This window comes from Pristiophorus japonicus, chromosome 10, assembly GCF_044704955.1.
Source record: "Pristiophorus japonicus isolate sPriJap1 chromosome 10, sPriJap1.hap1, whole genome shotgun sequence".
Taxonomy (NCBI): Eukaryota; Metazoa; Chordata; class Chondrichthyes; family Pristiophoridae; genus Pristiophorus; species Pristiophorus japonicus.
The window spans coordinates 401092-416791 of NC_091986.1; the positions used below are offsets into that span (position 1 = coordinate 401092).

The 15700-nt window shown below is 44.8% G+C and overlaps 1 protein-coding gene across 1 annotated transcript in view; it reads left to right on the plus strand.

Moving 5' to 3' along the window:
- The window catches only part of LOC139274682 (cilium assembly protein DZIP1-like), a 455193-nt gene that overhangs the window by 111877 nt on the left and 327616 nt on the right, over window positions 1–15700 (plus strand). Inside the window, exon 3 of the mRNA XM_070891361.1 lies at window positions 10101–10185. Coding sequence (XP_070747462.1) covers window positions 10101–10185 — 85 coding nt within the window. The remainder of the gene's footprint in view (window positions 1–10100; window positions 10186–15700) is intronic.

Consider the following 15700-nt stretch of genomic DNA (forward strand, 5'->3'; position numbering starts at 1 on the left):
AGGGTGTCAAATCCATGGCTACCTCTAATCCTTCTGGTCCGAAATAAATACGGGGTGTAGCTTCTATTATCTCTTTATCTAGAAAGGGCTGTATTAAGCACTGGTAAGTTTCAGCTTTTTGTCGAGTGTACCAGGCTGTGCAGTGAAGCTGAACTGCCTCAAAGCTTGTTAAGATGATACACATCAGTTCGTCCGCATTAGAGTCAAATTTAGCTTTTAAGTTTTTTACAATATCCTGTATCAGGGGGGAATAGAAGTTGCCACTCAATTGCCAACAATAGAGGGCAGCCTTTTCTTTGTTATCTTCCCCCTCCTCCCTTTTAATCCCATCAAAGAACTGATGGATTTTATTTGGAGGGAGCTCCATGAACATCCCTTCCTTTGTGCAATATATTGTGGCTCCTAGTTTGCACAAAGTCTGTCTTCCTAATAAAGGGAGAGGGGCTGTTTTAGAGACTATCAAAGTCTCATTATCTACTTGTTGTTCTTCAATTGTCAATTTAGTAGGTTCGGACAAAAATTCTTTCAGGGGGTTACCGGCCACTCCCATGCTCAAGACGGTAGTGTTGCTTACAGGTAATCCCACAGAGGGTGGTACAGAAGACATAGTAGCACCGGTATCCACCAGAAACTTTACATAAGTGTTTCCCACTTTTATTACTGCCAAAGGATTCTCTTCTATGTCTGTAGATAAGCGGAGGGTTGCCGCCTGTACCACTACACCTCCGGGGCATCCCTATGCTGATTGGTGCGGGTTGGGGTTAGAAAAGAAAAATTGAGGGGCCAGTGGAGGTGTAGGTTCGGGGAAATTCCCCTGTAACCCTCCAAACTGTTTAGGTGGGCACCTACAATCTCGAGCCCAGTGGCCCTTCCTTCCGCAATTTCTACACTCATCTTGCGAGCAATCTCGCTGGGACCACTGTCCTCTTCCTCCTCCCCTCCTTCCCCCAAACCCTCCTCTATTCTGTGCTTGTCCTCTTCCTTTCTGCTGATAGTATTGGCCTGCTGTTTTGGCTTTGTTATCTTTGTAGGTAAATAGTCCCTCCCTGTCCATGTTTGCCAGTACTGTAATTGTTTCCTTCCAGTTTTTTCCTTGCCAGTCCAAGACCTTGATCTTGTACGTTCTGGCATGCTGTGGTAACATACAATTCAACAAGGTCTGCACTGCTAAAAGTTTGTTTTGATCCAAGGGTATTCCTGCATGCTCGTCCCAGCTATTTTTCCACCTGCCTGCGAAATCTATCATTGATTCTTCCGCTTTCTGCAGACAGCGGGTGACTTCTCCAATGTCCCCATGTTTTTTAGCTCCCTGCAGAATTGCATTTTTTCCCCTATGTTGCAGCCAGTGAGTTAATGACTCATTGCCGTTGTCCATCAAGGTATCATCAACTCTCCAATCCCCCCTTTCTCCTGGCGGGATAGAGAACATATCTTTTACTCCCTGCCAGGAGGACCCGTAGGCTGCTTGTAATAATAATTTAATATCCCCCGGTAGCGGATTGTAAATCGTACATGTCTGCTCAAGCCAGTTGTGAAATGCTATAGGTTTCTTTACCGGGTTTGGGGCGGCAGAGATCATATCTCTGGCCTCTCCCGGGGACCAGGGTTTTAAAACCGCTGTGTTTCCTATCATTACCCTGGGATTTTGGAGGAGGAGGGTAGAGTCGGCTTCTGCCTGGGCTGGGGTTGTTTGCGACCTTAGTCGAGAACTCATCCCAGATCTCTGATTGACTTCCCCTCCCTCTGCTGCTTCAGCCCCTGCTCCTAATACCTCCGGGTTTCCTCCATCGGCTCCTCCATTAGGTGGTGGGGCCAGGAGGACAGCTAGTTCTCTCCGGGCTTGATCTCTATGGGCAATAACCATTTCTATAATTTCCTGCCAGCTATTTCGCTTTGGGGGTTCTATACGAGGATAAAGTCCCACGGTGGGTGCTGAGGGGATAAGGAGGTTTGGAGGGCTATAAGAGGGAGGTTTTTTATTTTCCCCCTTTTCTTTTCCTCCTGATTTATTCTCCGAATTTTTATTTTTCGGAGGCTGATGTCTCTTAGCAACCTCAATCCATTTATTAAAACAATTTTCCATGTAATCCTTGTCCCAAGTAGGGTCTCCCCCTCCTTCCTTGGTTGTTTTTCTCCATTCCTCAATTAAAGATAGTTTAAAACTTCCTCCATATGGCCAATCCCCATCAGACCAACCGTACAAATTGCTACTAAACGTTACCGCGTATCGGTCATCTCCTGTTTCTTTAATTACAGTGTCCGCCGGCGAGCCGGGCGGCACAATTGGATCTCCTACCTTCTCTCGTTGCTTTACTATCTTACGGATTCTCTTTTCGGTTTTAGAATGTAATTTCATTCCTTTGGTCAAGGGGTCGTCTTTCTTTCCTTTTCTAGGAGCTGGGCGCGAGCGCCCTGCTCGACTAGAGCTGTTTCCCATTCTTCCGGGTGCGACGTCTCGCGATTTTTCTGAAATGAGAATTAAGGACACTCCTACAAAATATACAGTAATATTTTACAAAGCGCTCACCGGTGTTCTCTTTTCCGCTCAGCTCGGGGTCTCCTTATTGCTTTCTTGTTATTTTAGCTTCTTTGTGGTAGCTACCTTAAATGCCTCACCCTTCAAGGGATCTTGGTGGCTCGTCCCCCTTTTAGCTAGGACGGCCTTGGTACCTTCCCCCTTTCAGCTAGGAAGGTCCTTAAAATTCCTCTTTTCTCTTTTCAAAGTTAAATTTGGTTCTTTTGGATCTCGTTTTTAGAGATCCTGCCTGACTACGCCAGAATCTGTCGAGGAAATTTTAGCTTAAATTAACTCAGCGGAGACTTTCAGAGCCGTGCTTCGAGAGAAAGTTTATTTCTAACGAGATATCTCGGAGAGCCCGCTTAGTCCACACTAAGGCAGAACTCTGACTTTTACAGGAAAACCCGCGCTATATTTATACAGTAAAAAGAGGAGTTTTATCTTCAAATTCCACACATTAACATTAATCATATTACTCCGAGAATACAAAGGTCATCCCGGAAGGCACACATTATCTGTTCTTGCATAGTTTCTCCCTGTCTATGTCGATAATCAGTTTCTCCCTGTCTGTGTCGATAATCAGTTTTAGGAGACTCATGCAAGGAACAGATAATCAGTTTTTGTTTTCTTAAGACAAAGAAGTTTGGGTGTTTTCTCTAGCTCCATTATTTCTACAATATCAGCAAGAAGTGATTTTAACCCTTCCCTTTACCATACTACTTAGATCGTTTTCTTCCACAAATAGGGACGTTACATTTGTGATTTTCCAATCCGCTGGGACCGCCCCAGACTCCTGGGCATTTTGATAGATTACAACCAATGCATCCACTATCTCTGCAGCCACCCCTCTCAAGACTCTAGGATGTAAGGCATCAAGTCCAGGGGACTTGTGTGCCTTTAATCCCATTATTTTACTGAGTACTACTTCATTGGTGATGGTGATTGTATTAAGTTCCTTCCTCCCTATAGCCCCTTGATTATCCATTATTGGGATGTTTTTGGTGTCTTCTACTGAGAAGAGCGATACAAAATATTTGTTCAACGTCTCTGCCATTTCCCTGTTCATTATTAATTCCCCAGTATCATCCTCTAGGGGAGCAACATTTTTTTTAGCCACTCTTTTCCTTTTTATGTACCTGTAGAAACTCTTACTATTTGTTTTTATATTTCGTGCTAGTTTACTTTCATAATCTATCTTCCCTCTCTTTATTATTTTTTTAGTTGTTCTTTGCTGGCTTTTAAAATGTTCCCAATCTTCTAGCCTCCCACTAGTCTTGGCCACATTGTATGCCCTTGTTTTCAATTTGATACCATCCCTTATTTCCTTAGTTAGCCACAGATGGTTATCCCTTCTCTCACAGTCTTTCCTTCTCATTGGGATATATTTTTGTTGCGAGTTATGAAATATCTCCATAAATGTCTGTCAGAGCTCATCAACTGTCCCATACTTTAATCTATTTTCCCAGTCCAAATTAGCCAACTCTGCCCTCATACCTTTGTAGTCTCCTTTATTTAAACTTAGGACATTGGTTTGAGAACCAATATTCTCACCCTCCAACTGAATTTGAAATTCAACCATGTTATGGTCACTCATTCCTAGAGGATCCTTTACTAAAAGATCATTTACTAATCCTGTCTCATTGCACAGTACCAGATCTAAGATAGCCTGCTCCCTGGTTGGTTCCGTAATGTACTGTTCAAGGAAACTATCCCGGATACACTCTGACCTCTTCCTCAAGGCTACCCTGGTCAATTTGCTTTGTCCAATCAATATGAAGGTTAAAATTGCCCATGATTATTGCCGTTCCTTTATCACAAGCCTCTATTATTTCTTGATTTATACTCCATCCAACAGTGTAGCTACTGTTAGGGGGCATATAGACTACGCCCACCAGCAACTTTTCCCCCTTATTATTCCTTATCGCCACCCAAACTGATTCAACATCTTGATCTTCTGAGCCAGTATCGTTTCTCACGAACGCACTGATCTCATCCTTTATCAACAGTGCTACCCCACCTCCTTTTCCTTTCAGTCTGTCCTTCCGAATTGTCAAATATTCCTGAATATTCAGTTCCCAGTCTTGGTCACCTTGCAGCCACGTCTCTGTAATGGCCATCAGATCATACCTATTTGTATCTATTTGTGCCGTCAACTCATCTATTTTGTTACGAATGTTACGTGCATTCAGATAAAGAGCTTTTAAATTTGTTTTTTTACCATTTTTTCCTGCTTTGATCCCACTTTCTGATTCACATTTATGTTTATACATTCTGTCCTTTCCTGGTATGCTCCAGTTTTCATTTTGCCCAGTGCTACCCTGATCTAATGTCTTCTCCTTATTTTTTGACTTTTTACATTTTTGCTCACCTGAATTCTCTCCCCCCGCCCCGCCCCCCCCTCCCCGCACCCAGTGCAGAAATCCCATCCCGACTGCAAAATAGGATGAAGTTTAATATTCATAAAACAATATTTGAACTGAACAAACAGACAACATTTGAATCAAGCACTACTAATAAGGAGCTGCTAAGTACATACAAATAACGAATCAAACATTAGTAATCAAACTATGCCAGTAAAAATATAAAGAAAGGGAACCAATATAATTCCTCAAGATATTAAAAAAATCCTTTTACCCATCATTTTGTTTTTTTCTACTAAGTTGAAGGTTTACTACTGATGTATATAATATAAATAAGGACATAAATGTTATAATATTTATGAAAAAAATTATTAAACTTATCTGTACAGTAGCATTTCTGTGTTTTAAAAAGTCTCTGCCAGTGGTTTCCATTGAAGGCTTCACATCTCCAGGAAGTTTAGGGCTTGAATTCACAGAAATTCCCAGAACCATCAATATCTGACAAAAACTCGGGAGCTACAAAGCAACGTTAAGACGGCTCAAGGCTGAGGTCCAATAAAAAACCCGGGACCTAAAGAACAGGTGGTGGATGGAGAAAATGCAGGTGATACAACAACTAGCCGACAGCCACAACATGCGAGGATTCTTCATTGCAGTCAAGGCCACCTACGGTCCAAACTCCCAAGGCCCCACCCCACTCCTAGCCAAGAACGGGGAAACATTCATCAAGGACACCGAGGCTGTCAGGGCCCGCTGGAAGGAGCACTTTTAAGATCTCAATCGAGACTCTTCCTTTGACTCAAGTGTTCTCAACTCCATCCCGCAGCATGCAATCCGCCACCACCTCAGTGAAACCCTAACCCTGCACGAGGTAGGAAAAGCCATAAAACAGCTCAAGAACAACAAGGCTACGGGAGCGGATGGAATCCCTGCTGAGGCGCTAAAATATGGCGGAGAGGTGCTGCTGGCGCAGATACATGACCTCATCTCTCATTTGGAGGGAGGAGAGCATGCCAGGAGATCTCAGATGCAGTGATCGTGTCCATTTTTAAAAAGGGGAACAAATCCAACTGCGGCAACTACAGGGGAATCTTCCCGCTATCAACCACTGGGAAGCTTGTCGCTAGAGTTCTCCTCAACCGTCTTCTCCCTGTGGCTGAGGAGTTCCTCCCGGAGTCACAGTGCGGATTTCGTCACCTACGGGGAACAACGGACATGATCCTTGCAACATGACAACTGCAGGAAAAATGTAGGGAGCAGCGCCAGCCCTTATACATGGCCTTTTTCGATCTTGCAAAGGCCTTTGACACTGTTGACTGAGGGGTTATGGAGTGTCCTCCGTTTTGGATGCTCCCAAAAGTTTGTCAACATCTTTCGCCTGCTCCATAATGACGTGCAGGCCGTGATCCTTACCAGTGGATCCATTACAGACCCATTCCACGTCCGGACTGGGGTCAGACAGGGTTGCGTCCTCGCTCCAACGCTCTTCTCAGTCTTCCTCGCTACCATGCTCCACCTCAAGCTCCCCGCTGGAGTGGAACTAAATTAGAGAACCAGTGGGAAGCTGGTTAACCTACGCTGCCTCCAGGCTAGGTCCAAGACCTGTCGTTGAACTGCAATACGCGGACGACGCCTGCGTCTGTGCACATTCTGAGGCTGAACTCTCCAGGATATAGTCGATGTATTCACCGAGGCATATGAAAGCATGGGCCTCACGCTTAACATTCGTAAGGCAAAGGTCCTCAACCAGCCTGTCCTCGCCGCACAGCACTGCTCCCCAATCATCAAGATTCACGGCGTGGCCCTCGACAATGTGGACCACTTCCCATACCTCGGGAGCCTCTTGTCAACAAAGGCAGACATTGATGCGGAGACTCAACATCGCCTCCACTGCAGCCTTTGGTCGCCTGAGGAAAAGAGTGTTCGAAATCCAGGCCCTCAAACCTACAACCAAGCTCATGGTCTATAGGGCTGTAGTAATACCTGCCCTCCTGTATGGCTCAGAGGCATGGACAATGTACAGAAGACACATCAAGTCGCTGGAGATATATCACCAATGATGTCTCCGCAAGATCCTGCAAATCCCCTGGGAGGACAGACACACCAACATCAGTGTCCTCGCCCAGGCCAACATCCCCAGCATTGAAGCACTGACCACACTCGATCAGCTTCGCTGGGCAGGCCACATAGTTCGCATGCCAGACACGAGACTCCCAGAGCAATTGCTCTTCGCGAAGCTCCTTCATGGCAAACGAGCCAAAGGTGGGCAGCAGAAACATTACAAGGACACCCTCAAAGCCTCCCTGTTAAAGTGCAACATCCCCACTGACACCTGGAAGACTCTGGTCGAAGACCGCCCTAGGTGGAGAAAGTACATCCGGGAGGGCGTTGAGCTCCTTGAATCTCAACGCAGCGGGCATGAAGAGGTCAAGTGCAGGAAACAGAAGGAGTGTGCGGCAAACCAGTCACAACCCCCTCTTTCCCCGACGAATATCTGTCCCACCTGTGACAGAGTCTGTGGCTCTCATGTTGGACTGTTCAGCTATCAAAGAACTCACTTCAGGAGTGGAAGCAAATCTTTCTCGATTCCTAGGGACTGCCAATGAAGCATACATAGGGCTAGATTTTCAGTTTTCAGCAAAAACGGTAGTTTTACTCCAAAGTTACCATTTTCTCTGTGCTACCGTTTTTAGGCCGAACTCGGTGTTGCATGAGGATTCGCAGCGCAAACTGCGAGTTTCGGCAACGTTAGTCCGGAGCCGGGAGTGCTGCGAGAGAGACCTTGGGAGAGGGGAAAGAAATATATAACATTTCACAAAACATTCACAAAACCCTTCGGGGCTGAACTTGGTGCACTTGCTGCCCGCTGCCGTTGAGTTTTCTGGGCAGTCTCCCCTCAGAGCGAGTTTGGTGGAGGCCTCCTGCTGGTGGGGAGGGCAGGCCACTGGGGACCGTCTGCTAGCATGTAATTGACGTAAGTGTCCTCCTGCCCGCCGAGCTGCCAAATTGGTCCAGGTGGGAGTCCGCTGCAGCAGGGGAAAGGACCCGCCATGTGGAGGCAGGTCTAACCTCAATGGTAAGTATGAAGACCTGCAAAAAAAGGTTAGTAAACTTTTCTTAATTTTTTTTCCAGCGATTCGGGTGGATGGGGACCCCTGAAGGTTTTCCAGTTTTGTTTTGTTTTTTTGTTCCAGTCCGCTGCTGACAAGATTCAGGGCGTAAGTCACTTTTTTGCCGCTGGGCAGTCTTTCCAGGACTTTTTCATGAAACTTCCGCCCAAAGTACCATCAGCATCTCAGCGGTCCTTTGGGCGGCACTTGGGCAGAACTTAGCTTCCATCAAATTCGAGACCTTAGCTCCTAAATCGCTGAAAAATAATTTTAAAATAAAAACTTTAACTTACCTGTTTTGCAGGTTTTCATACTTACCACTCTTGCAGTCGGATTCAGGTGAATTTATAATGGGGTAAAAAGAAATGGCAGACCAATTGAACAAATACTTTGGTTCTGTCTTCATGAAGGAAGACACAAATAACCTTCCGAATGTACTAGGGGACAGTGGGTCTGGTGAGAAGGAGGAACTGGAGGATATCCTTATAAAGCGGGAAATTGTGTTAGGGAAATTGATGGGATTGAAGGCCGATAAATCCCCAAGGCCTGATAGTCTGCATCCCAGAGTACTTAAGGAAGTGGCCCTAGAAATAGTGGATGCATTGGTGATCATTTTCCAACAGTCTATCGACTCTGGATCAGTTCCTATGGACTGGAGGGAGCTAATGTAACACCACTTTTTAAAAAAGGAGGGAGAGAGAAAACGGGTAATTATAGACCGGTTAGCCTGACATCAGTAGTGGGGAAAATGTTGGAATCAATCGTCAAGGATGAAATAGCAGCGCATTTGGAAAGCAGTGACAGGATCGGACTGAGTCAGCATGGATTTATGAAAGGGAAATCATGCTTGACGAATCTTCTGGAATTTTTTGAGGATGTAACTAGTAGAGTGGACAAGGGAGAACCAGTGGATGTGGTGTATTTGGACTTTCAAAAGGCTTTTGACAAGGTCCCACACAAGAGATTGGTGTGCAAAATTAAAGCACATGGTATTGGGGGTAATGTACTGACGTGGATCGAGAACTGGTTGGCAGACAGGAAGCAAAGAGTCGGGACAAACGGGTCCTTTCCAGAATGGCAGGCAGTGACTAGTGGAGTGTCGCAGGGCTCAGTGCTGGGACCCCAGCTTTTTACAATATACATTAACGATTTAGATGAAGGAATTGAATGTAATATCTCCAAGTTTGCAGATGACACTAAACTGGGTGGTGGTGTGAGCTGTGAGGAGGACGCTAAGAGGCTGCAGGGTGACTTGGACAGGTTAGGTGAGTGGGCAAATGCATGGCAGATGCCGTATAATGTGGATAAATGTGTAGTTATCCATTTTGGGGGCAAAAACACAAAGGCAGAATATTATCTGAATGGTGGCAGATTAGGAAAAGGGGAGGCGCAACGAGACCTGGGTGTCATGGATGTCAAGAATGTTGACATTTATTAATCTACCAGCCCCATCATAGGCAGTCCCTCGGAATCGGGGAAGACTTGCTTCCACTCCTGAAGTGAGTTCTTTGGTGGCTGAACTGTCCAATACGAGAGCCACAGACTCTCTCACAGGTGGGACAGAAAGTCATTAAGGGAAGGGGTTGGTGAGACTGGTTTGCTGCATGCTCCTTCCGCTGCTTGCGCTTAATTTCTGCACGCTCTCGGCAATGAGACTACCAGCGGGTAAGGAAAACACAATTCTATTTATTTATTTATCTATCCCAGGACCCAATCAGAGAAATACTGCACTGTCTCTGAGGATGTACACACAAACTTCTTTCAAAATTCTATCAATGGTGTTCTGCAGTCTGACCACAGGGGATCTGCTCGTTTGTTGCACCTTTTTATCCCCTCTAATAATCAGCTAGAAGCCACAAGAGGACACACTTTATGCTGCATATTTGCTTATTAGTCTTTGAATATGACTTTTGTATAATTATTCCTTCAATCTTTTTGTTGAGTTTTGCTGTTAAATTATTTATGTAACATACAATATATATATTTTTTAAATAACTCTAAATATCAGTTTACTTGAATAAAAATTTCTGCTCCCTAATGAGAAAAGAAATGCACTGCATCTAAATCTATTTATTGCAAGATGTAGATACATCTTTTTTTCTTTATTTGCAGTGCCAATATTGTGACAAAACTTTTCTGAACTGTCTTTTTATGCAAAGTCACATTCAGCGTCGGCACCCAAATCACATTGATGTTGGTGAGTGATGAACATCTTCAATATCATAGTCCAATTTAATTAATTTTCCATTTACAAAATTAATATAAAATCAGAAGCATCTTTCCAGAGGTTGATACAGCATTAAATGTTTGAACTGTCTTCTACTTCAAATGTTTAAAATAGAGATTTGTATATATCACATTCACATTTATACACCACTCTTCAAGCGCCTCCTGCAGATGCTGGTGTTTTTTCCTGGCGCGGCTTGGGCGGCTGGTCTCTGCCCCAGAGAGATGTGGAGGCTGGGTTATTAAATATATTTAAGGCGGAGATAGACAGATCTTTGAACGATAAGGGAGTCAAGGGTTATGGGGAGCGGGCAGGGAAGTGGAGTTGAGGCCAAGATCAGATCAGCCATGATCTTATTGAATGGCGGAACAGGCTCGAGGGGCAAATGGTCTACTCCTGCTCCTATTTCTTAAGTTATGTTATCACCCCACCAAATATTTTAATATCAAATTAATATACAGCCAAATTAATTAATTAAGAATGAATGTGGTTAAGGCTTGTTGGTGCATTGCCTCTTGTCTCTCGGTCAAACACGATTGTGCATTCTGCAGTGTTACCGTATTTTAAATATTTGATGGTCTTATATTGCTTAAATAAAAACAAAATAATCTGTTTTCAAAAAGGGTCATTAGTAAACAGTCTACTGATTTTTTTTAACAAAAAGAAATGTAATCGATTCATTCAGTTGATTGTAGGAAATGTCCCATGTAATTAAAGGTTAAACTCATAATAGAATGAAATTAATGGAGGTTAAATAGAAATAGATGTATGAATTAGAATGGCCATCAGCGGCAATCTTTGGTCTAATTTGCCTTTGATTTTAAAGAGGGAGTGGAGCTATGAAAATTAGCTGTTTGGTGAGGGAAACGGTGGTGTGGTGCAAAAGTCCCAGGTGTGGCATAAGGAGTGGCGTGAGTCACTTGCACCATAATTTCCTGGATTTTTTTGTGCCATAAAACGAGCCTTAAAATGTAGAGTCTCTCGGTCATTATTATTAACATGCTGCAGAGGGGGACTGACAATTGCAACAGAGCAGGCCATAAAAGTAGGAGTAGGTGATCAGGGAGGCAATTCATTCCAACTAACTCCTTAAGGGACTAAAAATTCGGCAGGTTTGCGCCCGTTTTACTGCCATTTTTGAGTGGTAAAAGTGTGTTTTTTGGCAGAAAAATTTTTTATCGCCATTTTGCAAGTTTCGCCAGTGGTTTAGCGCCGGCGATAAAAATTATCATCTACCTTTGTTTTTTGCCATTTTTATGATGTTAACTGTCTTTTACAAAATTCCCTGATATTGGCATTTTTACCGCCGGCGAAAAACCCCGCCCCAAAAAATCAGGTTTTACCAGGTTGGACACATGACGCTAACGGCGCCATCCTGAAAAACGGAGCAAGAGTTCAGTGCATAAAATGATTTGGAGGGAAGGCTGCATTTTACAGATTAAGCTTTTTGTGAGTTTATACTTTGTTAAGGACATTTAAGGACATTTAAAAGAATGGGGCCTATGCTTTCTCTGTCATTATTACTGGCTGCTTTTTCTATGCAGTATAGAGCTAGAAGAAGGCTTATTCAACAGCATTATGAGCGTAATCAAAGAGCTCACAGATGTATGGGGAGGAGGCCTTACCAACGAGTTTACAGGGAACAGTGCTCATACCTGTCCGAGGCACAGTGCATTAGAATGCTGCGCTTCCAAAAAGAGGTGGTCACAGAGATGTGCCAGCTCATAAAGGCAGACCTACAGCCTGCCAGCGGGAACAGGACTGCACTGCCTGTCAAGGTGAAGGTGACTGCAGCACTTGCCTTCTATGCCTTCGGTTCTTTTCAGGCATCAGCAGGGGACATGTGCTGCATCACCCAGCATGCTACACTTTGCTGCATTCGCCAGGTGACTATTGCACTGTACGCGTGCAGGATGGACTTCATAAAGTTCCCAATGACTAAGGAGGCACAGAATGAGGGAGCTATAGGTTTTGCACAAATTTCTGGCTTCCCCAAGGTACAGACTGCCAATGACTGTATGCACATCACCCTGTGAGCACCTTTAGAGGATCCAGAGGTTTACCGAAACCGAAAGTGATTCCACTCGCTGAATGTACAGATGGTGTGCGACCATACTCAGCACATCATGGCAGTAAATGCCCAATAGCCAGGGAGCATCCATGATGCTTTCATCTTGCGTGAGAGCAGTGTCTCACACCTGTTTGAGCGTCAGCCACAAGGCCAGAGCTGGATGCTGGGGGACAAAGGTTACAGCCTCACCACCTGGCTCATGACCCCCCCCCCACCTCCACAACCCTCAGACAGAAGCCAAGCATCGCTACAATAACGACCATATAGTCACACACAATCTCATCGAAAAGACAATTGGAGTGCTCAAGCAGTGCTTCCAATGCCTAGATCACTCTGGAGGCTGCCTGCAGTACTCCCCTCAGCAGGTCTCTGGGTTCATTGTGGTGTGCTGCATGCTACACAACTTAGCCATCATGAGGGGACAAGATTTGCCACTGGGGACTGCAGAACCACCTCAGGAGACAGGAGGTGGGAGGAGGACAAGGAGGCAGAAGCCGAGGAGCCTGTCAATGAACCATGCCACCACCACCCCCACCATGACAGGGGAGGTCTCGTGGAGCTTTCGTCACTGCAAAAATCTTAACGTCATCAGCTTTACATGAAGGCCCACTCTATCCCACCATGTTGACTATTTCCCCTGTTATTCTGCAAATGAGACACTGCACAAGATTAGTTAAGGTGAATAAAACAATTTAAATTTATTAAACATTTTTACATTAATGAAACTTTGTAAATTTTAATTTAGTAACTTGTATAAAATTTTTCAATGGTAAAACTGTTGTAAACTTTAGTTAAATAACAGCAGCAAAACAGCAACAACAAAAGAACACCCCCTACACCAAACATCCTTCAGCTGCAGCCACCTTTACCCCCCACTAAATTGAACTTCCCCCCCCGCCCCCCCCGCCCCCGGAAATTCTTGCCCTTGTCCCTTCTCCTACCCTTACCCCAAGGGCCCAAGATGTTTTTTAGCAACGTGCCCAGTGCGCCACTGTTATTGGGGGAGAGACATAAGAGACGCCATTGGACCCTCTGGAGAAGCTGGGGCTGTGGAAGGCCCGGCTTGTGAGTGGCAAGCCTGTTGCTTAGCCTCACCATTCACTGGTGCTATCAGTCTGGGTGGCATGACACTGGAGACTGGAGTGCCATGAGTCAAGACTGTCAATTGCCGTTGGGCATCGACAGCCTCGGTATTCTCCCTTGTCGTAACTACAAGCTGCGACATACACTGCCTTATGTCCGCAGATAGTGCTGGAATGTTTCCGGAGATCCCACCCAGGACCTCGAGAAGCTGTCGGCTGAGCTGGATGCTCTCCCTAGACAGTCCCACCAAATCCACGTATGCATCTGTTTGCCTTTCACCAGACCGGCTTTGCCGACTCAGCCTCCGCAGAGACAGCCTATGGGGTTCAACCCTGGGTGTGCTTTGCTGCAACCCACTTGGACCCGGGGCCTCAGATGCTGGATAACCACAAATGTGGTGTCTTCATCCGATGAACTAGTGGCTGCAGTTAAGTCCTTAATGCCTGTGTGGGCTCCCCCCTCCCAATCAAATTAACGCTTTGGTCCTCCTCCTGTTTCTCCGATCGTGGAGGTTACTCAGTGTGGCTGATGCCTTGTGTCCTCCACCAAAGCATCTGGTGAGGTGGGGGCTTCCACTCCTGGATGTGAGGCCTCGGAATCCAACAGACGACTGGTTAGCAGCAGGGGAGGGGGCAGGATGATGTGAGTAGGCTCATTTAAAAGACCGCCACTACTGCATTACATGTCGACGACAGACAATACATCACATTTACTGAACCCTAGCCCACAGACAGTGCATAACATTGACCGAACCCAGACCATAGATTTTGCAGGACTTGCTCTCAAACGAGGGCTCAGTACCCCCAAGGGTAATTGATCTCTGCGAGTCACCCAGCAGACCTGCCACATGACTCTCAAGGTGGGTGAGTGGAAATACTTTGGCTGGACCGCCGCTTGTGCGTCGCTGCTCCCGGCGGCTGTGCGACAACTTTCTCTACAAAGATGACAATACAAATGGTTACCAGAGGGCCCTACTACTCTTGTGGCACACACAGATAGTCATCAGAGCACTTATACCACACTGTGTACATTTAATACAGTCCTGTGTTTAATGGCCCCTGGTAGTTGCACGCGGTTCATGAGGAAGACATCGAAGTGCAGAAACATCTTTTAAGATGTCAAAAAGCAGTCTTTATAATGTGTGATGATCATTCATGGTAAATAAGGTGCAACACTAAGCCTACTGATACCAACATGTGTCACATTTACAATTTAAGTAATTGGAGTGCATCAATAAAAATATTACTTACTCTGACGACCCTGCAGTAGTCATCCCATCTTTTCCGACACTACACGCTCCCTCCTGATGGAGTCGACTGAGGAAACTTCCTCAGCCACACTTTTCCATAGATGTTTTACACCAGCAGGTGGGAGTTTTGCACAACCCTTCTTCGAAATCTCCCCCCATCTGCTTTCTACAGCAGTAATGAGGTTCTCATTTGCGTCAGGAGTGAATTTCCTGGCCATCTTCCTATTGAAATCACCCTGCATTTTTAATTTCTGCTCAACTGTGCTTAGCTCTGCTGTCTTCGATCTGGCTGTTTAAATCAACTCTCAAAAATGGCTGATTCAGCCCTGGGTGTACTGCGCATGTGTAGGCGCACCCTGACACGTGATCAGGATCGTGGGAAAGAATGCACTGAAAAAAATCGGTCGGAAAAAAAGATTGCCGCATGCGCAGGAGGTCTGTTTTTCGACACTACGGCAGTTTCGATTTGGGTGCACAAATGTTGTGCAATGCCGTTTTTTACTGCTATCATCATTTACCATTTGGCGAATTTTGCGAGCTTATTTTATAGCGGTATTTCGGCGATTTAAAAAAAGACGGTAACTGCGAATAGCGCCCAAAAAACGGTGCTAGCACTAATTGGCGAATTTCTAGCCCTAGAATCTCATTGAATAACCAAGCAGATGTTAATTGAAGGGAGTGGGGAAACAGGAAATTGTCTCATTAACTCAATAAAACTTATTTTGCTAAAGATTCAAACCATCAGAAAATACATTACAGATATGGTTCTATGATCTGATTGTTCCTTGTTTACATGGCTTAGGGATTGGCTTAAAGGATAATGGAGTCTAGTTCTGTGATCTGTGGGTAAAGTGTCACGACAGTAATACATTTTACTGTTATACATTCCTACAATATATTATTAAAAATATTGGAAACATTATAATTTCAAAGATATATTTGTGGGACTGTAAAGAAAATAGCATTTAGTTTCCGCATCTTCTAACCAGCCCAATTGTACCTTGTTCTATTGTACTGAGCAAATTATTTCTATTTATCTATTTTTTTATAGATTAATTATCTCTCGATGTTTTCCGATCCTT